Consider the following 21,727-nt stretch of genomic DNA (forward strand, 5'->3'; position numbering starts at 1 on the left):
CATATTTTGGAGAATAAGCCCGATATTTTACTAGAATATAAATTACACCAAAAATATGCTGTGTCTACCTTAACTTCAGCTCTTATAGCTTCAACATTGATGAACTGAGCCTCAAATCTCACTTTGTAATATGACACAAAGGTGAACGTTGGCTGCATTGAAATGGGAGAGATTATTTTATTATCATGTAACCATAACACAAACATGATGAAACACGACTAACACTCCTGTTGTTTTTTTGTTTATAAATGTATTTAAATGATCTTAAAATAAAAATAATAAACACAGAATCTGTATGTCGGAAAGGTTCCATGTTTTACAAAGATGCAATACCATTCATTACTTTTATATTGTTATTGTGATGACCAAACAAAAATTGGAATTGGCTGAATCATTTTACTAACATTTGAGTACCAAGCTAAGGCATAAGCAAAGTTGACAATAAAAATGGAAAATGGGCCAGTATATAAAATGCAAGACTGGTGAGGGAAATGGGAATTATTGTAGGTGAGGCAGAGAAGGTCAGACGATGGGGATGAGGAGGAGAAAGAGGTTATTGAAAGGCAGAAGGGAGTTGTTGGATATGAAATGACGGGAGAATAAGTATGTGGCTGGGGGAAAAACAGAGCAGAAACCAGGAGGAATACGGGAGCTGGTTGGAGTTGTGGCAAATACACTAAAAGAAAGGTTAAGTTTGGACAGTAAAGTCTAAAGACTCCTCTCCTTTACCAGTTTCCTTATAAAATTGCCCACACTCGTTTGGAAATATGAATATATGAAATATGAATATAAAAACCCATGAGGAAAGATTATAGAACTGGAAGACAACACTTCTTGACCCAGTTGTCTTTTGGAAGTCAACTTCACTTCAAGTCGCTTGGTTGAGACTCCTCAACTCGGCTTGTGGATGGCATGGCGAAGCTGGTGATGATTTCTTCGACTCAAAACATGTCCTTCAAGGGGATCTCTGAATTCCAACCTTGGGTCTTGGCAAACTTGTGAACACATCCAAAGAGATCAGGAAATGTCGCTATCACATCAAGTTGTGCTGCATCCTGGGCACTGCAACAAAAAAGGAGCATTTTAGGTAATAAACACTGCTTCAAATCATTGACAGTCATTTGGTTTGTGAATGACACTTCAAAACCTTTATTCAGTTTCACTTACTAGTGCTCATGGAGGTTTCGTATGAAGCGCAGTAATCCCAGTGTGTTGTCAGGGTAGGCTTTGTTCTTGCCATCCAACTTCTGGACCAACTCTGGTGGAAACTGTCACACCCAAAACGATTACCCATACAGTGTAATTTAGCGATACAGAAGTTATCATTGTTGTTGGTCCATTCACCTTGTTTTTCCACTGATTGAAGGATCCATCCCCGGCACATCTTTCAAATGAACAAATCAGTTCCTGCTCAGCATTTCGACACTTTGCCACCTCCTCCCTGTTGCCAACCCTTCTCATGTATTCAACTCTCCTGAAAATAAAAGTTGACATCTGGCTATATCAATGGCAAAATGGCAAAACAGACCCTTAAAAATGTCATATGATACTGATTGAAAATTATGTTGGAAATGGAAACTGAAACTTTCCAATCATAATTTTGTACTAGCTAGGCAAGACGGGCCTGGTATGCCTTGGATTTATTGCCATGCCAAAGCAGCATTAATGATACTGTGTTAATATGTGTTTCTGAGTATCAAAGCTATAGCAAAACCATAAGGAATGTAAGCTGCAAATGCTAGCATGTCTTCTGAACTGTAATTCTAACAATTCAGAATTGATTTACAACGGCTTTGGTGATCCCTTGACTTTTTGTCATGAAAATTTGTTACACACATGGTCTTACACAGGATGAATAGTAATAACTCTGGCGCCATCATCAGGTCAAAATTTTCATTTGCTTTGGTTTATGACTAAAAACTTGTAAAATATACAAAACTGATAGTGTTGGTGGGTTAGTGGACTAGATAAAAAGTTATGAGTGTCACCCGTCTTTAAGATACATTGTCATGGATCCATGAAATTTGTACCAAATATTTTCGACATCCCATCCAGTAATTGTAGAGATATAACTGTTGTAACACAATTAATGGATTGACAAGGCCATGCCATAGAAAATGCAAGATCAAGCACGATTTCTTCCTCACCTGTCAGTGGTCCAGAAAAAGGGATGTTTCAAGCATTCTTCTACTTTAGGTCTTTTCTTTGGTTCTTCATTGATCATCCCCTCGATGAGATCCTTTGCCACCACATCTTGAACATGGTCCAAACTGTAGTTCCCTTTATGAATGTTGTACTCACATTCGTAGGGTTTGTCGCCAAAAGGATGGTGTCGTCCAGAGAGGATATAATAGATCACCATCCCTGCCACCTTAACAGTTAAAATGATGTTTTAACAATTAATGAAAATGTTCTTCACTGAGTCGTTAATGAAGTTAGTGAACAGAAATACTGACCTGTATATCAGTGCTGGACTTGTATGGTATGTCAGTGTCACCTTCTTCTGTTAAAGTCTCCTTGGCCATCCAGCATTTTGTTCCTGCACTGCCTGTGCGATAAGTTGTTTGGCCTTTGGATAACCGTCTACTGATGCCAAAATCTGCTAATCTAGCTCTCCCGTTAACATCTGCAGGAGAAATCAGGCAGACAAACTCAGGAATGAAGTGAGATATGATAATAACAACAGATTACAGTGTTTTTGTCCCTTAATTTCAGATCTTGAGGTACATAATTTCAGTATATTTTCAACTTGTCTTACCGATCAAAACATTCTGTGGTTTGAGATCTCGGTGCAGAATTGGAGGATTCTGACAATGAAGCACCTTTAAACTCTCGAGAACCTGTTTGACAAGTGTCTTTTTCAGCAGATCACCATCATCAATCTTGCGGATGCATTCTTCCAGGGTGTACTCACACAGTTGAAGACCAAGATATCCAAAGTTCTCATCCTCTGCAAAGTCCACGTATCGTACAATAGATGGATGATCAAGCTCTGGAAGACGCAGAAATCCTTCCTCATTCTTCAGCACTCGATAGTTAAATTTAGACATTTTCTTAATAGCAACTTCAGTGCCATCATCTCTCAGCCCCAAGAAGACTTCAGTGCCATCACTTCCCCTCGCTATGCGGAATTCTTCTTTGTTCACATAGATCATGCTCCCAATTCTGGTTACTTCACTTTCATCAGTGCTAACAAGCTTCTCTAATTGACCTCTCCATCTCTGGCTGATTTGTAGCCATTTGTGTCTCACTGGTGACAGAGGGGTGTTACAGTGGATTGGCTTCACATTTGAAGTTGACTCCATAACAGGAGCTCCTGCTAGGTTGGTTGCAGCTGTGCAAACTTCATCATTTGGTTCTTGTTGCTCTTCTGTCGTTAGCTTGGGTGCAGGTAAGGCGGCACAGTCCTCGTTTGGTTTGCTGAAATGGTTTTTCAGTCGTCTGAGCGCCTTCTTCAGCTTGTCATTCATACTCATATCTGCAGATGTCAGTATGTCCTCAGGCACTGAAGTTATGCCCACTGATGTGAGGATGTTAGCTGCATGTTCTACTGAAAGCAAGTTTGCAAATACAGCATATGCATATAGTCTAGTCCAAGAGGAATGTTTGCCCTTTACAAAACGAGCAACTGCTTTGAATAACTTCTCAATGTAGTTGGGATGCCAGCAATTTGTGGCTTTAGTTTTCTGTGTTATCACATATAATGTCTCCAGAACATTGTGCTGTGAATGTGGTTCCTCTGTTAAGCGAAGCTGTTTCAACAGTTGGGGGATTATCTCTAGTGCTTGCTCAGTTGGTATGTCCTTCATTGTGCAAAAAACTGCATGTAAAGTTTCAATTGCCATATGTATATGTTCTTTGGAAATGTTTGGGAAGCGACTGATTGCACCTGCAATGTAAGTGTTCACATTTCCAGAGTCCTTCAGCCATTTTATACATCCCTGTCTGTATTTTTCTGCACTTGACGATATTAGATTAAAACATTCTTCATTCATGGTCAGATGGGTCTGAGGATTCTCCAACAGCATGTAACTGTCAAAGGTTTTGAACACTTCTTCAGGTGGTCCCGTTTGCAGAGCAAGACCCATATCCAGGAAATATCTGATTTTGGAGCATAACTCATGTCCTTCCGATGCAAGTTGATGAATCATCTGACAGATTTTTTTATTGTGAATAAGATATTTAGGTACAAAGTCACCAAACAGTGTTACCAATGCACCAGCAGAGATTAACTCTTTCATGACATCATCCCTGTCATTGATGGCAGCAGTTTGCAGCGGAGTGACACCATGTAAGGCAGGATCCAATCCATTTGGATTAGCTTTTGCTTCAAGCAATTTATTCACATATGCAGGAGAGGCTTTGGATATTGAGATGTAATGCAAAGGGGTCAAATGACTTTGGGAGGTTTCATTTGCGTCTGCACCGTTTTTCAGGAGGAAAGTAAAAATGTCCTGCTTGTTATTTATGACAGCAGCAATCAGTGGGGTTATATAATCATTACACTCTCTACAGGGGTAAACATCATTAATGTTATTATTTCTCAGTAATTTCTTGAGCTGCTTAAGATGGTTGTTAATTATACACTCTATTACGGGATGTGTTTCTGTTGGGGGGTCGATCTCTGGAGGAATTGTGGAAAGATCCATATTCATCTATGATGAGGATGAGAGCACCTGTGGGAAAACAAAATTAAGATGTTACTGTAAAAACATTTGCATTTGCATAGCTTGCCATTTCAAGCTTGAGACTACTGGATCAACTTGGCTATTTGCCATCACCTGCCAGGGCGATATTCCTGTTGAATGTGCTCAGTGCAGGATGTGATCACACATGGAAATCGGTTTTCTGGCTAGTACTCAGTCAGAGCATCGATAAATGTCTCCGCCATCTTGGCTCACTGAAAAAAAATAAAAATACAGCCAGTGAAAGCCAAATGAGGTCAGCCACACACTCTTCTTTGCTTCTGCTGTGACTTTATTGGTCAAAGTTCATCAAAGCTGAACTCCACAAGATGAAAAGATGTGAATTTTCTTCCCAACCAGAAGCAAATGTTGTATTCACCCCTTTGCTTCAATAGAATGGAGGTCAGTTAAGGAGAGTAATCACCAACGTTAACCTTGAACATGTGTCACGTGACCGAGCATTACTGTAAATAGTAACGCCCACATCCCCTAGCCTGATAGCCATGCAGGACACTACCCTTTGCTCTGTATTATGATACCACACCTTGTCCTTACCAACAAGTATTTTTTAAACATACTGATTCAGACTGGCAACCCAAACTTAACGTTATGGCAGAAAGTTTTTGGTTTTACTAGTACAATGAACTAATCTTTGTAAGTCAGAAAGTAGACATGTTGATATGAACTAAGCATCTTCACTATCAACCCTCCAAACCCCAAGCAGTTTCTGGGCATTTTTTTTTTTTTTGATGGTTTGTTACTCACTGTGGCCTTGTATTTCACTGCAATATACTGTATGAGTCCTGAAGCTTTGTGGAATCAGCAGTCATGGCTAGAAGTGGGAGTGGGAACACAGCAATAATGCTACATCATTACACAATATCTAAATGCCCACAAAACTGGGTCTTCAGAGACTAAAAATATTGAACTATTTGGATTTTTAAAACTCCTGTATTTTCCTGTTCGCTTCATGAAAACAGCCGACGTGTAATTTGACTCTTCATCTCAGCAGCCATGTCTTCCCAGTTTTGCTGAGGGGCGCAGAATTTACTGTTTTAACAGGATCTAATTATTCCAAACGGTTTGTTTTTGTCGACGTTTTAAATGTTGCATGTAGAATAAAGGGATTTTGAAAGGAATATCACAATTTCAAGCTTCGTCTTTGCAACTTTTTCTAACGGAAACGCTCGTAACCGATGATCCGTTCAAGGACCGTCGGAAAGTTTAAACTCAGACGATAATGCTCATTTTACAGTTTCTTTCTGTGATATGTTTCGGTGTATGTTTCGCGATGTTTTAAGAAAACGTTCTTCTGCAATCCGATGGCTTGGGGCCTGTTGAGAGGGTTAAGAATTTTCTTACAAACAAGTTTAAGAAAAAAAAGCTTGGGTCCAGTGCAGAATTGCAAATACGTCAGTGAGACACATCATTTCTCACTGACTTTTTCAACTTCCTCATTCAGGCCTGAAACCAGAACTTTTAATGTGCACAGCTGTGAAATAACTACTTTTTGATCATAGTAGGTGGATGGATGAGACATTGTGTCACTAAATACATGTTAAATGTGGCATCAAATAAACATAAGAAAGGATAATATATCAGAGTAGGGCTACATGAGTGTGCTTCTCTTATGTAATCACACAGGTTATTTTGAAATACAGTTAGAGGATTTAAAGATAATTAACTTACAATGTCGACATGGAGTGTCTGCATCAGTATGAGTTTTATCCAACAAATCTTAGCACGCTGTGCTATTACTGTTTTTCTGTCACTCTCTCTGGTTCTGCTTCTCTATAAAATGCTCCTCCCAGTTACAGAAACAGATTAGACAGGAGACTTGTTGACAGAGGTAGGCTGGGTTTGAAGCTGGTCTTCATATGACAAGTGTGGCAAAAATGTTGGCCTCTACTTGATTTTGATAACAGTAATGTCCTGTCCAGACCTTTGTACCATATTTAAGGAATCCATATCAAAATATTTTAGTCTTAAGTCTTACATCGTTACAAAACCTTGTCAAAACATCACAATAATGGTAGTATTAACACCTAAAAAAAATCCAGTATTAGTCAAGCTGCTAGGACTTGGTAATGCAAACATGTGCCATATCCAGAATACTCAGAGTATAACTTGCAGGTCTTTCCCAGAGCCTCTTGAACACAATGAAACATTATGGCATTGACCAATGCTGATGTAATCAAATCTTAAACAGATAAAGTTTACAATCAACACAATCTAAAACGGCTGACACCGACCCCCTCCACACACTCACACACACCTTGTGCCATATTATATGTCTGTTGTGGCCAAATACTTTTTGTCCTTCAATACAATAAAAAGCAACCTGTGCTAATTTTGGACTTATTTGGAAAAAAAATTGAGTATTATTTGAGTAATATTTAAATATTTGCTCTTTTCCAATTAAGTTTCTCATTTAAGCTTGTAACCAATTTTCTTAAGTTATCATTTCCATAACAGTTGAGAAAAGTAGAAATCCTAATGTCATTTGTAAAGGAAGTGAAAGAAATCACACTGTGAGCTTTCATCCAAACAAAAACATTATACGTGAGAGAAGACTTGATCCTGATTGATATTGAGCCATAACACTGATACTAACATTTAATACATTAAAAACCTTTTATACAAATAAAGTAGAAATATTTCTTAAGACTTTGTACAACAAACAGATTCACATTGCAGCCTTTGAGTTGTTCACAAGTTACAGTTTTGTAAGTCAACAGTCAATTTTTTCAAAGAACAGATTAAATGTCAAACCTCTTTATTTTCTCTCACAAACTTTTTAATATGGTACTTATGAACTTCTTACAATCTATAACAACAGGTTATGGGACAAGACCAGCAAAAAAAATCAAGACTAAAGTAACTCAAGAACACGTTTTTTTTAATGAAAGACATGTCGATATGATTTGATATCCTCGTTCAATATATATATTCCCTTTCTTCATTTCCCCCACATAATGAAGCAATATCATAGAAAAAAAACAAGAACAAAAGATTAAAAAGACCAATCATAGCAATAACAACAATAGCAGTAAAAATATATCAGCAGTAAAATATAAAGTGCTAAAATAGATAAGCATTGTAAATTTTAAGTTTTTTTTTAAGATGGTGCAATCTGTAAAAACGTTTGTAATCCTTAATCTCAACCATCAGATAAATGCAGCAAAATGAAACCGAAATATTTTCTTATGATGCTAATGGTAAAGTAAAAGTAAAAAATCTTACAAAATACTAAAGTGTCCCTTAAAAATGTACTGCAGCAAAGTATCTTATAATCTATTAGCCTGCTCTTACTGTGTGCCTTTGGAAAATACTTCCTATGTACAATACACATGCAAATCCTCACAGGCTTATTAACAGAAGATGTTTTGACATGTCACAGTCAGAAAAGCAGCTTTTAAACATGGGCTGGACACAAAACTTTTTAAAAATACAGTAATATATCAGAATTGTTTAAATATTTTTGGCTGATCCCAGAGGTCAGCCCTACACACGGGTGTGTATGTGACTGTCTGAATGAATGAGTGATCCCACTCTGTGTAGGGTCAGGGCTGCTTTTGAGACTGCCTCCGCTGTCCTTTTCTACATTCAGAAGGGACGCCTGTTTTCAAACAAGTTGTCATTGGCCTCATAAGGACAGTGCTTTTAGTCCACTCATTTAATTTCAAAGGTATTATACGATGTGAACCGATATCTGCGTTACTGTTCGCTGATAGTACAGAGGTGTTTATATTATGTCTCCATACATGTTACAGCACTAGTTATTGACATCAACTCTTCCTGTAACACATTGCCCACAAAATAACATTGACCAAACACAGTCAGTCATATACTAGGCTTTGACCTCGTCTAGTTTTCCCTCTGACTGCTTGTAAGACTCTTAATTCACTTTTGAAGGCCTTAGTCCTTTTTTGAGACACTGGGCTGAGACTCTTGAACTGGGAGACCCACATGCTCCTCAGGGTTTATGCACAGGTTTGTAAAGCTGCTGCTGAGGTCTTCTCTTCTAAACATTTCCTTCAAGGGGGTCTCTGAATTCCACCCTTGGGTCTTGGCAAACATGTAAACACATCCAAAGAGATCAGGAAATATTGACACCACATCAACTTGGGCTGCATCCTCCTCACTGCAAACAAAGAGGAACATTTCATTACAAACACTCAGCACACAGTGTAATCACAGTGTAAGTGTCATTTACTTGTGTAGAAAAACTTTCAAAAATCAGTTTTTTAGTAGTATGTGGTAAAGGTTAATGGAATATTGTGGTGGAGCTCAGGGGAATGATTAATGACGATTGAAAAACTCAACATCAATGTCTCTTTAGAGATAGAAATGCCCTCGGTCAGTGGCAAAAATTTGAATTCCTCCACTAAAAGAATAGTGATTGAAGTAATATGAAAATATGATGTTGAGATGAATAATAATGGTTCTTAATCAGTTTAACTCACTAGTGCTCCTGGAGGTTTCGTATGAAGCGCAGTAATCCCAGTGTGTTCTCAGGGTAGGGCTTCTTGCCATCCATCTTCTGGACCAACTCTGGTGGAAACTGTAGCCAAATGTTAGTGAGTTAGTTATAATTATACTTAGTGATGAAGTGGACTATGGGAATAAAATCTAGTTGGGTTTAAAAGAAAAAAAGTTATGTTGCAGTCACCTTTTCTTTCCACTGTTTCAAGGATCCATCCACAGAACATTTTTCCAGTGAAGAAATTAACTCCTGGTCAGCCTTTCGACAGTTTCTCGCCTTCTCCCTGTTTCCAACCTTTCTCAAATATTCTAGTTTCCTGAAAAATAAAATGTACATTTAGGGTGCATGTTTGACAAAATATAAAAACTCAAACCTTTCTTCCATGTCACATTGATGTAAATGGTTCTATAGAGATGCTATGGAAGAACTGTTAGTTGATAGGGAAAAAGCAACTAAAGACAAAGAACACTTGGAAGGCATAACTTCAGGTACATAATTTCCTTGACAACCTTCTTCATTTCATTTTTTCAGACTTTAAGAAACACAAAACATCAAAATAATTGCAAATCGCTTTATTATATATATATTCTGAATGTATTGATCATGATGAAAGTGATTCTACCTGTCAGTGGTCCAGAAGAAGGGATGACTCAAGCATTCTTCCACTTTAGGTCTTTTCTTTGGTTCTTCATTGATCATCCCCTCGATGAGATCCTTTGCCACCACATCTTGAACATGGTCCAAAGTGTACTTTCCTTCATCAATGTTGTTCTCACATTTACAGGGTTTGTCGCCAAAAGGATGGTGTCCTCCAGAGAGGATATAATAGATCAGCATCCCTGCCACCTTAACAGTTACAAATGAATTTTTAGCACGTAAGGAAGTATTTCCCAACTTCCAAGTCATGAATTAAGTTTGTGTAGTAGTAAAACTGACCTGTATATCAGTGCTGGACTTGTATGGTATGTTAGTGTCACCTTCTTCTGTTAAAGTCTCCTTGGCCATCCAGCATTTTGTTCCTGCACTGCCTGTGCGATGAGTTGTTTGGCCTTTGGATAACCGTCTACTGATGCCAAAATCTGCTAATCTTGCTCTCCCGTTAACATCTGCAGGAGGAATCAGGCAGACAAACTCAGGAAAATAAATAATGTATGATAATTATAAATTAAAGTATTGTTATTTACTATACATCAAATTATGAAGTAATTTCAGTATATATTTTTTAACTTGCCTTACCGATCAAAACATTCTGTGGTTTGAGATCTCGGTGCAGAATTGGAGGATTCTGACAATGAAGCACCTTTAAACTCTCGAGAACCTGTTTGACAAGTTTCTTTTTCAGCAGATCACCATCATCGATCTTTCGGATGTATTCTTCCAGGGTGTACTCACACAGTTGAAGACCAAGATATCCAAAGTTCTCATCCTCTGCAAAGTCCACGTATCGTACAATAGATTGACTATCAAGCTCTGGAAGACGCAGAAATCCTTCCTCATTCTTCAGCACTCCATAATTTAATTGAGTCATTCTTTTTATAGCAACTTCAGTGCCATCATCTCTCAGCCCCAAGAAGACTTCAGTGCCATCACTTCCCCTGGCTATGCGGAATTCTTTGTTCACATAGATCATGCTCCCAATTCTGGTTACTTCACTTTCATCAGTGCTAACAAGCTTCTCTAATTGACCTCTCCATCTCTGGCTGATTTGTAGCCATTTGTGTGTCACTGGTGACAGAGGGGTGTTACAGTGGATTGGCTTCACATTTGAAGTCGACTTCATAACAGGAGCTGCTGTTAGGTCAGTTGCAGCTGTGCAAACTTCATCTGTTAGGTCTTCACAGTTTTTTGGCCTTACCTTCTTTTTCTTGGATTCAGGCAATGCTTTAGAGTCGTCACATTCCTCGTTTGGTTGACTGAAATGATTTTTCAGTCGTCTGAGCACTTCTTTCAGCTTGTCATTCATTTTTATATCTGCAGAATTCAGTACGTCCTCAGGCACTGAAGTTATCCCCACTGATGTAATGATTTTGGCTGCATGGTCAAATGACAGCAAGTTTCCAAATATACCGTATGCAAAGACTCTGATGTCTGAAGATAATTCTTTTTGCACAAAAGGAGCGACTGCTTTGCATAACTTCTCAATAAAGTTTGGATCCCAGCCATTTGTACTTTTTGTTTTCTGTGTTATCACATACAGTGCTTGCATAATAACTTCACGTAACTCAGGCCTTTCGTTTGAGCAAAGCAGTTTCAGTAGTTCTGGGATCATGGCCGATGTTTGCTCATTTGGTATCTCTTCCACTGTAAGCAAAACTGCATGTAAACTTCTAACTGCCTGACCTACATTTTCCTGGGCAATGTTTGGGAGGCGACTGGCAACATTTGTAATGTAGGAGTTCAGATTTCCAGTGTCTTTCAGCCATTTAATACATCCCTGGCGGTATTTTTCTGCATGACGTCCAATTACATTAAAAAGTATTTCAATCATGGTCAGATGGAACTGAGGATCCTCCTCCAGCATGTGGCTGTGAAACATTTTAAACACTTCTTCAGGTGATTCCCTTTGCACAGCAATTTCCACATCTACGAAATATCTGATTTTGGAGCATAATGCATCTCCTTTCGATGCAAGGTTATGAATCATCTGAGATATGTTTTCATTGTGAGTAATATATTCAGGGTCAGTGAAGGGTAACAATGTTACCATAGCACCAGCAGAAAGGAGAACTTTCAGAACATCCTCTCTGTTGTTGATGGCAGCAGTTTGCAGTGGAGAGAACCGCTGTATGGGACTCCAACCATTTGCTTTTGCTTTTGCTTCAAGCAGTTTCTCCACAAAATGCAGTGGTGCGTTGGATAGTGAGACGTAATGCAAAGGTGTCAAGCCCTTTCGGGATGGACTGTCAGGGTTTGCACTTTGATGCAAAAGGAATGTAAAAATATCTCTATTGTGATTCACAATGGCAGCAATCAGTGGGGTTATATAGTCATCACACTCTTTGCACGGGTAAACTTCATTAATGTTGCTGTCCTTGATGATTTTTTTGAGCTTCTTTTGGTCGTTGTCAATAATATACTGTATTATAAGATGTGTTTCTGTTGGGGAGACTTGAAATAGTGTGGATAGATCCATGGGTGGAAAGAGATTCATTCTGTTGCTTCAGAGGAACTGTAAAAAAAAAAGAAAAAAGATATAACATTTGATGCCATTTTAAACCTTGGACGAGTGGCCAAAAACTATCTTGAGGATTGAAAATGAGTTGTTCATTTCATGTTTAATTTTGCAGTGCTTTGAAAAGCTTAAATGAAATTCAGTTTACTGCCATTGTGTCTAGGTGTTTACAGTCAGTGGATAAATCAAACCTGAGGGCAACTCAGTCAGAAACCATCTGCAGAACCAGTCCAAAGTTTGGACACACCTTCACACCTTTTAGATTGATATTAAAGACATCAAACTATGAAAGAACATATTAGGAATTATGTTGCAAACAAAAAAGTGTTAATCAAAGCAAAATGTTTTATACTTTAGATATTTACATTTAGAGTAGCAACCTTTTGCTTCAAGGCAAGAAATTCCATAAATTAACTCTTTACAAGGCACACCCGTTAACTGAAAACCATCCCAAAGAATAACTGAAGTGTCATTAAAGCAAGAGGAGGCTACTTCAAATAACCTAAAAATGTAAAACATTGTGGTTTGCTTAACACTTTTTTTTATTAAACTACATCATTTTTTATGTGTTCTTTCATAGTTTGTATGTCTTTAGTACAAATCCACAATGATGAAAAATAATAAAAACAAAGAAAAACCATTGAACGAGAAGGTGTGTTCAAACCTTTGACTGGCAAGTATAAATAACCACAAGAAAAGATTATAAGTTTAGTATAGCAGGGCTGCATGAATGTGCTTCTCTTGAGTAAGCATACAGATCATTTTAAAATACAGTTTAAGGTAAAAGTGAGAGGATTGTTGGAAAGTGAACTTACAATGTTGACGTGGAGTGTCCACTTCAGTCTGAAGTTGATCTATTAAAGCTTAGCATGTCTCACTTTTTCTGCTTTCCGTCTCTCACTGATACTATCTCTGATTCTGCCTCTCTTTCTATTATGCTCCTCCCATTTACAGTAAGTTCATGGATCAGAGACTTGTTGAGAGAAAGGGTGGGTTTCCAAAAAAGTTTAATCAACATTTCCATTCATAGTCAAAATTCTCCTTTTTTGCCGTGACAATTGAACACCAGTCAAAGACTTGACAGTAAGTACTGAAAGTATAAGGGAGGCCTATCGACTTTTTCAGTGTTTGTGTGGCAGCATTACATACACACACACATGCACAAACCTACGCCCCTTCTTTGTAGAGGAGCTACTAACAGGAAACATCTGGTTGATGACTGATAAAGAAAGGCACAGGGCTTCCTGCCTGGCTGGAGACCTCTACATTCAGGATGACTCTTTTTCATAGCGCTCATTTGCATTGTGGCAAATGGTAAGCATGGTGACATTATTTGTGTGTCTTGATAAATATTTGCTGCTCGGCAGGTAGTGTACAGTATATGGGCTTAAAAAGACAGACAGAAGCGAAACATTAAAGTTGCTGCCTCAAAAAAAGCTTAGAAATGCTAAAACTGCAGTCATTTTATTCAACTGTGGATTCATGTACCTAAAACAGTAATGCACATAACTTCCCAGCCATCCTATGAAATTGTGTCTATTTTTGTAGCAAATGGAGCTGGTAGGAGGGAGGTGGATGGCACAAACCAGCCAGGACTTTGTTCCAGGGTTAGGGTTAGTGTTCATGTCCTGTTGGAAACTACTGTTTTGTTGCTTAAGCTTAACTAAGTTGTTTTGGTGTCTGAATCAACCAGGTAGTTTCATATCACAATGTTACCAGCGTGTTTAAAACAACAACCCTTTTTTCATAGGATATCATGTTGACCGTGTTTTATACAATTTTTGTAAGAAACGGTATAAACCCATTCATGAAAATATGTTGTGCATTAGTCATTTCATAAATCAACATAAACATAACATTTGGTGAAGCTTTCAGATCTCAGTGGCTTTTGTTCAGGCAGTAAAAGAAATTTCACATTATATCCTAAAAATCAGTGAATGACGAAACACTTCTTACAATCATACTTTTACACATTTATTTTGATACTCAACTGATTAAATTTACAGTATATTTTGAGAGTAACATTCAATATGCTTAAAACAAAATCATACAAAATAATTTGCACGTTGTAAAGCTTGCATACTCCATTATGTTTTTTTGTTTTTTTTCTAAATTGCAATATCATTCACGTAATGAGGAGAAGCACTTCTGGACTTCTGAGTTTGTTAGGTTCATCTAAAAAGAATTTGGCAAACACCCTTTTTTGAATGTCATGCTCTCGCAAGCTGCAGTAAGTAAAGTAAGTGTAACATCCCTTCAGGGTTTTGTGTGACAAACAGGTTGTGGCATTGCAGTCCATTTTGTATATACATTTGTAGCTTGTAAGTCAACATTCAGTATTAGTAGGAAGAGAATGACAGACGGAAAGAAGCCTCTCAACTTGGGCGAATATATTTACATAAACATTTTGTTTCCTTCCTTTTTGGACAAACAAAATATGTCCTTTGAACAAGTTTATTTATTTGAGTCCACTGACCTCTGGCGCTGAGGAGTCTTTTTTTAAATTATAGTTTAAAAAAAAGTTAAATTATTATGTCAGTCCAACAACTATTGTTGTATTTTTTAAATTTTTAATTTCCCTGACATCAGCTAAACACTAAATGGATACAAAGAGCTTCTGTCTGCTTTGCCAGCTAAAGTTCCTCTGAACTAAAAGGTTATTCCATTCCCATTTGTCTAAAAAGGCATTAGCTATATATCCAGTCCTGAATATTTCACCCCCTAAATCAACAAACCATGTTATCCTTGTTATTTTTACTGTACGCAATATAATCTACAGCACCTACAGTAACATGTTCCACTTCACAACTACACTCTAAGGGCTGGGGTCTCGGCTACGATAATTAAAGGTTTGTGCTTTCAAGACATTCCCTGTATGGAAAAAGCAAAGGGGTGTGATACATTATCACGGCCAGAGGGAGGCACTGTGGGCCCATCAGAACACAGAACCCCAGTGCTGATAAGGCAACAAACTGTACATTACCATATGGTATGCGTGGCACATAGATGAGCAACCACACCTGTTACATGCCCCGAATGAGAATAAAACTAGTAATATGACTTTTCTCTCTCAGGTCCTGTTGTATATTTTTAGGAATATAAAACCATAAGCAGAGGGGATATTAAACTAAAATCTATACATCCAAATAGATCAAAAGATATTTCAAATCGCTCCACCCTCAGGAATGCCAGCTAGATATTTAGGAGAATACCAGCCTGTTTGTACAATTGTCCACGCCCTTGACTCCCCCTCTCAGTCTTTGTGAAATGGTAGGGGCTCTGAAAGTCTGAGAGACCATGAGAATATAGAATAGGACAAGGCCATTGAGAAATAGTCAAGAAACCTTCAAAACTAAAAGGATTCCAAATACCACTTGACCCAGCTCTTATTTGTGACAGAAACGTAGGGAGAAATTGATATTTAACGGTTTGTGAAGTCTGTTCTAGTCCTTTCTTTTCCCTTCACAATTGTATCGTTTTAGTGGAAGACGTTCGATTGCAGGAGGGTCAATAAAGCACAGCCCCTCACAAGCTCAAGTCAATGATGATGTGCTCAAAGATCTGTGTGTTTCCCTTGAAGCTCGAGGTGAAGATGAAGTCCCTGCGATCAGTGGAAACCACAGTGAAAGAGCGCGGTGCCTGGATGTACACCTCCTTGAAGCGGTCAAAAATTTTGTTCTCATCATCCCACAGGTAGATCTGTGAGAAGGTGTAATCGCTCCCCAGGGCCAGGTAGTAACGTTCTTTGAAATAAAACGGCTGGAGAATCATGGAGCCTCGAGAGGGCAAGGCCTGGATCTCCGCAAACTGTTTGGCACCCCAACGGAGAACTTTGGAGTCGCCAATATAGCGCGTCATAGCCAGGTAGAGTTCCTCCTTGATCCGGAAGTGCTTTACCGCAACAACATCCTCCATGTTGGGGATTTCACCCTGCAGGACAAACTTCTGGTTGCTCCGGCTCCACTGGTAGATCACAGGCACCTGTGAGCGGCTTGCCAAGATAAGGTGGGCTTTCCCGTCCAAGTCCAAGAACTCTGCATCTGTGTCGCGGTACCACTCATGCAACGACTGGTACGAATAAAAGCCCTTATCATTCCACTTGTAGAGGGTGGACAGTCCCGCTTTTGAGCTGTCAGCAATCACAAAGAACCAGTCAGAGCCAATCTGGAATGCTTCAATGTCATTTGGCTTGGAGATCTTGGACACTTCAATGTCCTGGAACTTGCTGAACCTGCTTTGGTCCTCATCAAACTTGTAGATGTGAGAACCACCAAAGAGCTGGGCCACAATGACAAACACCTGGTCCTGGATGACTACTGACTTGCACCCCACAATAGACTGACCTGAAAGTCAGGGAAAAGCAAATAAATAGGCCGATAACACAAGTGTAAAACTCAACCAGGGTATTCTGAGACAGTTAGTTGTCATACCTGTGATGTTATCATAAGTCCTGAAGTTCATTTCTATGTGGTCCCATTGGAAAACCAGACAGCTCTCTGCGCTGGGAGCAGCAATCGTCACATAGACATCGTTCTTGTAGCTGAATGTGTCAACAGACAGAGACTCAGCTGCAACCGACTGATGGAGGACAAAATCTGTGGAAAGGCACATTCTGAATTAAAATTCTCCAAAGTTACAACATTTTTAAAGGAAAGCCATATCATATGAAGCATAAACTGAGAAAACAACACTTTTGCCTTTTCTTCTACTTCTTCAGATGACCCGGTTGAGTCGCCTGACACTGACGGCAGTAAGAATAGAGACAGTGCCAGCTGGCTCAGGTGTTTCTCACCCGTTGAGATGCATTCGTTGTGCAGGCTGGTCATATCATTGAGGCGCTTGTCCTTCATGTCCTCCGGTCCAGCACACACGACATCCGACACTGTGGCATTGGTGTTCTTCAGCCACGTCATCAGCCACTTGGCACGGCAGTCACACTCAAAGGCATTGCCCCGCAAGTCCCTGCAAAGGAGAAGTACTGTATGTCATTGAAACAAAGTAGACAAGCTCATAAATGTATGAGACACAAGAAACACTTTAAACACACATCATGAAGAAGAAAACAGAAAATTGCAGTTTTCATCCAACACTTTTAACAAACTTACAGTTCTATTAGTGAGTCCAAGTCAATGAAGAGGTCTCTGGGCAAGGCTTTAATATTGTTGTTTGCCAAAGACCTGCAAACAACAGAAATTATTCAACACAGAAAATGGCAGTTATTAAGAATATTATAATTCAATTAAAAGAACATGAAGAAAGATAATTCACACACACTATAATGTGCTAAATCAAAGTCATGTTTCAATAGCTGGACAACTATAAATGGAATATTATTTGTATATACTATTATCTCCATTCATGTTTGAAGCTGTTACTCTTAATCATAATAAAACAGTGAAGTGTTTAGTATCACTTACATGATTCACAGTTATTACAAAATAACTTCCAGCAAATACAAATTAGATGTTTTAACAGTGTGGTGATTTTAAAGTTTGGAACATACAAGTGAGTCAAGTCCCTGAGTCCTCTGAAGGCATACTTGGCTGCAGTCTCTATCTTGTTACTCTCGATGAACCTGTGGATGAAAACAAAAAAAGCATGTTGGATGTAGTGAAAAGCTTGTGGTAAAAGAAAATGTAGTCATACACAAACGCATACAAAGGGTGCTGATTGAACACAACCAGCACCCTTTTCATTTCAGTGGTATTCCAGTCTCAGAAAGAATAATTAAGACTTTTATGAACATAATACAGATTCTAGTGGAGTTTGTGTAGGTTTTATTAAAGGTTAGCGTTACACAATTTACACAGTTTTTGTAACACTATGGAACAACTGGTGGTCTCATTTTTATACCAATACTACGGATCTATATGTTCTGAAAACAAAACAGCAAAAACAAAAAAAGAGTTGAAATGTTGTTGTTGGAAATTGGTTGTGGGCAAATGAGGAATTAATCTTTAGGGGTACAAACTGAACCACTAGAGGGCGTATGGTTGATACTTTCCTGCCAACATCCAACCACATACAGTAACTAATGCCCTTAACAACACTCCTTTAAGACTATTACGTTAGATTAAGTGTGCAGTTGTTTCCAGTTACAACTGAATTAATAAATGTTGCACACATGTTGTGTAGCCAAGGTCTGAGGTCTCTGGGCTATCTTTAAAAAAAGAGGGAAAAATAGAGGAACTTACAGATACTCCAGATGTGGAAGGCCTGAGAATGCATCATCCCTTAACGTTGCCAGAGAATTGGAATTTAAAAGGCTGCAATGAATAAGAAAATACACATTAACAGATGCTGGCTGCCAGCATGATGTACAGTTGTATGCCTCTGTTTAGGAATCAGAGGAAATTCTTCACAATCAGAATCTGCATAATAGTGATTTCGCATTCAGTGATCGAAATAGAGCAAATGCTTTCAGCCCAATTTTTTCTACCAACATGTGAAATCAAGAGTCCATGGCTTCTAGGGCCATTTCAGAATACTGTAGTAATGGAATATATCAAGAAAACCATCTCAACAAACTGTCATACAGAGGAGTAAACCAAAGGTACCCATATGGTACTAAAACATAACCCTCCTATATCAATGTTAAACATTTGAAGGGGAATTATATAAAAATAAAGAAATACTAAGCTGTGGCAGTAGATGCACTCTCACCACAACATGTAGCTTGCTGTAAACCATCATGCTTGTAATGACTTTGGTTAAATGCCCTATATCTGCCACGCCTTTGCTTCAGCTGGCTGTACAGCTATAACTAGTGGAGTAACAAAGTAGATTTATGGCCTTTCAGGTGTCCAAACATTCCCTACTAATTGCTTTAGCATGCACCAAACAGACCTATAACATGCTGTATTAAAGTAATGCCCAACAGAAAGTTATCTACTGGACATGTGTGTGCTTTAACAGCATCACAGCTTTGACTAATCCATGCTATTTCATGCCAAGATTATTTTTTGTGTGTAATGAGGGTGTTTGTTGTGTGTTTTGCAGCTTTAGATTTACACAACACTATTTGGCTGTTGTTTAACACCCACATTATCACATATCTACGTTTTTAAAGTCACCAATTTGTTTTATAATCAATCTCTCTGCGTGATTTTGCTAGAAATGATAGCATGTGATTACACAGAGGAATTATATGCAGTTGAAGTGTTACTTACAGTAGCTGGAGGGATGACAGGTGAGAAAACATTGCCTCTTTGACCTCGGAAAAAGTCCCATTGACGATACTCCTGAAATAAAGAAGAAGAAACGATGAATATGAAGCCACTTCAGCAAACCAAATGCTCAAAAGTGATCAATCAGAGAACACGGAAAGGACTGCATTGCCTTTCAACATCAGCTCCTTTTTAAGCACATTATAAAAATGCATCCAGGTATAAATGAAATGGAACACAGTAAACCCTATTTCATGTTCTTTATCCATGCAGTGAAAACGTAAAAAAACAACAACAGATACTCACAAAGAATTGATGTCGTTGGGGATCATCCGTGGAACATTGGAGGACCCCACGCAAATGATGGACTCCCTGGAGCAGCTGCATGTTGAAGGACATCGGAAAACCTTCTTCAAATGACCCGGTTGAGACAGGAAGCAGAGCGACACAGAAAACAATGCCCAAATCTTGAGAGTTGGCAGCATCTTTCTTGCCGGGCTTGCATGTGTGAGGTTTGCTGAGAGCACGGATCGAGGCAGATGGCACCGCGCGTTTCCACCCTGCACCATGAAATGCTGCACTGGCTCCCTGACATCAGCAAATCAGCTGCAGCTCCCCTCCGTCCACTTTAATTATTTATTAAGTCAGAGCCCCAGTCGGATAACTGTTGGTTAAACAACCATGCACCATATATCGAAAAAAAATAAGGCATTAGGCTGCAACACATGACCTGGTAAACGTCTCACATACTATTAATGTTGCTTGCAAAGAAGCGCTTCAAACACGGCTATTTTTTGTTTATTAATACTGGTGGCATTTACCGGAATATAGTTTCATTATATTAGCAGATATGCCGCGTGTTATTTATAGACGTCCAAAATATTTATAATGACGTCAGTTATTTATATGTGCACATTTTCTTGTGAATTTTAATATCATGTGACACATATGTTAGTTATTTATGTCACTGTTGTATATGTTGAACTATTTAGAATCAAAGGCACCACCTGAAAGTCTCTTTAAGAGAAATTTAGCCTGAAACGGCAGCAAGTGATATATTGTTACTAAGGGATTTTTTTCCTTTACATACAGTTATATGTAGTGTACCCCTCCTCCATACAGAGGCTCTCTGAGGCGCATAACTGCAGCACCATGGACAGCGCCTCTGCTCAGCTGGTTGGGCTTTTAAACTAAAAACAATGGCTATCATGCATATGCAGTCAAAGTGCACACTATGCATGCAGTATACGTATGGGGCACCTGCATCAGCAAGAGGTAGGGGGCGGGTTCAACACGCTGCTAGCAGCTGAATATTGGACTTGAGTGAAAGATAAAAATATTTCACAATAAGTCATACTCCTAAACTTATTAAAAATCAGAAGCATCTGAAGCATGTAGCTGAAGCCTACTACTTGCATTAGAGTGAATGCATGAATAAATTATATGCATGCTCAGCCCACACGGGCAACAAGAGAAAAGAAAACCAATAACCACAATTAAAATTGTCAAACCATCATTGTCTTAACTACAAGACAAGTCCCAGACTACTGAGAAAACATGTACAATACCGGAGATAAAACATATTTATAAATAAAGTTTACCCTGTCTTACACACATCACACAAACATACACACAGCAAAATTAAATAATCATTACAGTTTTTGATCACCAGCAGAATATTACATGGTTTTGTCGAGCAATTCCATGAAAAGTTAAATCATCATACGATGTTTGATACAAAAGGAAAATGTGACTCACTCTCCACTTTCCCAAATCACAGTTCTGCTTTCCTCTTTAATATTTATGAGTCTGCCAGACCCCAGAGGAAGAAAACCAGCTCTTAACTGTGCACCTTTAGATATTTGGCTGCTAGACAAGCAGTATGTGACGTGTGACTTTATTCTTATTTTTCAATTTTATTCATTTGTTCTTTTCCTTTACAAAAGGTGTAAACAAGGACAAAGCTGGCACTAGTCCATGCATCTTTCTTCATTGCATTAGTCAATGTGTAGTTTGGTTTTCTTTGTGTTTCCATTTGAGTTAGTTATTTCCCTTTCTATATATTCAAAATATATGATTGTTATTAATTGTACATGGTAATTACTACTGTAGATTAATTAAACATTTAATTACAAACTGCTTTTTTTTTTTTAGACAGGTTCCAACCTTGTATCTTAGTGCTCTGAGCATATGTTTTTAATCATATGATCAACTGAGA

At 38.5% G+C, this 21,727-nt stretch overlaps 4 protein-coding genes across 5 annotated transcripts; all 4 read right to left on the reverse strand.

Annotated features, from left to right (window-relative positions):
• Positions 1-138: 138 nt before the first annotated feature.
• Positions 139-4,673, reverse strand: LOC131990069 (uncharacterized). Its single transcript, XM_059355458.1, has 6 exons — positions 4,596-4,673; positions 2,457-2,626; positions 2,148-2,371; positions 1,345-1,474; positions 1,168-1,268; positions 139-1,062 (listed from the first exon to the last, which is right to left on the reverse strand). Exons 2-6 carry the CDS (start codon positions 2,523-2,525, stop codon positions 942-944), a joined length of 645 nt encoding a protein of 214 aa, XP_059211441.1. The 5' UTR covers positions 2,526-2,626; positions 4,596-4,673; the 3' UTR covers positions 139-941.
• LOC131990068 (uncharacterized) lies at positions 2,484-6,486 on the reverse strand. Its single transcript, XM_059355457.1, has 3 exons — positions 6,375-6,486; positions 4,782-4,900; positions 2,484-4,676 (listed from the first exon to the last, which is right to left on the reverse strand). The coding sequence occupies exon 3, from the start codon at positions 4,653-4,655 to the stop codon at positions 2,745-2,747; it is 1,911 nt and encodes a 636-aa protein (XP_059211440.1). The 5' UTR covers positions 4,656-4,676; positions 4,782-4,900; positions 6,375-6,486; the 3' UTR covers positions 2,484-2,744.
• Positions 6,487-7,146: 660 nt separating this feature from the next.
• On the reverse strand, positions 7,147-14,166 carry LOC131989777 (serine/threonine-protein kinase/endoribonuclease IRE1-like). 2 transcript variants are annotated; one of them, XM_059355107.1, is made up of 7 exons: positions 13,159-14,166; positions 10,408-12,340; positions 10,108-10,277; positions 9,794-10,017; positions 9,358-9,487; positions 9,152-9,249; positions 7,147-8,829 (listed from the first exon to the last, which is right to left on the reverse strand). In XM_059355107.1, exons 2-7 carry the CDS (start codon positions 12,320-12,322, stop codon positions 8,604-8,606), a joined length of 2,763 nt encoding a protein of 920 aa, XP_059211090.1. In that variant the 5' UTR covers positions 12,323-12,340; positions 13,159-14,166; the 3' UTR covers positions 7,147-8,603. The 2 variants fall into 2 exon arrangements, with proteins under 2 accessions (XP_059211090.1, XP_059211091.1); XM_059355108.1 differs by lacking the exon at positions 10,408-12,340.
• Positions 14,167-14,304: 138 nt separating this feature from the next.
• lgi2a (leucine-rich repeat LGI family, member 2a) lies at positions 14,305-20,093 on the reverse strand. The gene is made up of 8 exons (XM_059355109.1): positions 19,816-20,093; positions 19,513-19,584; positions 18,538-18,609; positions 17,847-17,918; positions 17,449-17,520; positions 17,136-17,305; positions 16,774-16,938; positions 14,305-16,686 (listed from the first exon to the last, which is right to left on the reverse strand). Exons 1-8 carry the CDS (start codon positions 20,076-20,078, stop codon positions 15,869-15,871), a joined length of 1,704 nt encoding a protein of 567 aa, XP_059211092.1. The 5' UTR covers positions 20,079-20,093; the 3' UTR covers positions 14,305-15,868.
• Positions 20,094-21,727: the final 1,634 nt, after the last annotated feature.

The sequence above is a fragment of the Centropristis striata genome, chromosome 17 (assembly GCF_030273125.1).
Source record: "Centropristis striata isolate RG_2023a ecotype Rhode Island chromosome 17, C.striata_1.0, whole genome shotgun sequence".
In the NCBI taxonomy this organism is placed as follows: domain Eukaryota; kingdom Metazoa; phylum Chordata; class Actinopteri; order Perciformes; family Serranidae; genus Centropristis; species Centropristis striata.

What these genes read in the sequence shown, in the direction of transcription:
- LOC131989777 (XM_059355107.1), bottom strand. Translation starts at nt 12,322, where the DNA reads ATGAATCTCTTTCCACCCATGGATCTATCCACACTATTTCAAGTCTCC. An exon ending in ACCACAGAATGTTTTGATCG is followed by an intron (nt 10,278 to 10,407) that starts GTAAGGCAAGTT and finishes TTCCTCCTGCAG; the next exon opens with ATGTTAACGGGAGAGCAAGA. An exon ending in TGAAACAGTGGAAAGAAAAG is followed by an intron (nt 9,250 to 9,357) that starts GTGACTGCAACA and finishes ATTTGGCTACAG; the next exon opens with TTTCCACCAGAGTTGGTCCA.
- LOC131990069 (XM_059355458.1), bottom strand. Translation starts at nt 2,525, where the DNA reads ATGGCCAAGGAGACTTTAACAGAAGAAGGTGACACTGACATACCATAC. An exon ending in TTTTTCTGGACCACTGACAG is followed by an intron (nt 1,475 to 2,147) that starts GTGAGGAAGAAA and finishes TTTTATTTTCAG; the next exon opens with GAGAGTTGAATACATGAGAA. An exon ending in CGAAACCTCCATGAGCACTA is followed by an intron (nt 1,063 to 1,167) that starts GTAAGTGAAACT and finishes TTTTTGTTGCAG; the next exon opens with TGCCCAGGATGCAGCACAAC.
- lgi2a (XM_059355109.1), bottom strand. Translation starts at nt 20,078, where the DNA reads ATGGTGCAGGGTGGAAACGCGCGGTGCCATCTGCCTCGATCCGTGCTC. An exon ending in CTTCCACATCTGGAGTATCT is followed by an intron (nt 17,919 to 18,537) that starts GTAAGTTCCTCT and finishes TTTCATCCACAG; the next exon opens with GTTCATCGAGAGTAACAAGA. An exon ending in TTGGACTCACTAATAGAACT is followed by an intron (nt 17,306 to 17,448) that starts GTAAGTTTGTTA and finishes TCTCCTTTGCAG; the next exon opens with GGACTTGCGGGGCAATGCCT.
- LOC131990068 (XM_059355457.1), bottom strand. Translation starts at nt 4,655, where the DNA reads ATGAATATGGATCTTTCCACAATTCCTCCAGAGATCGACCCCCCAACA.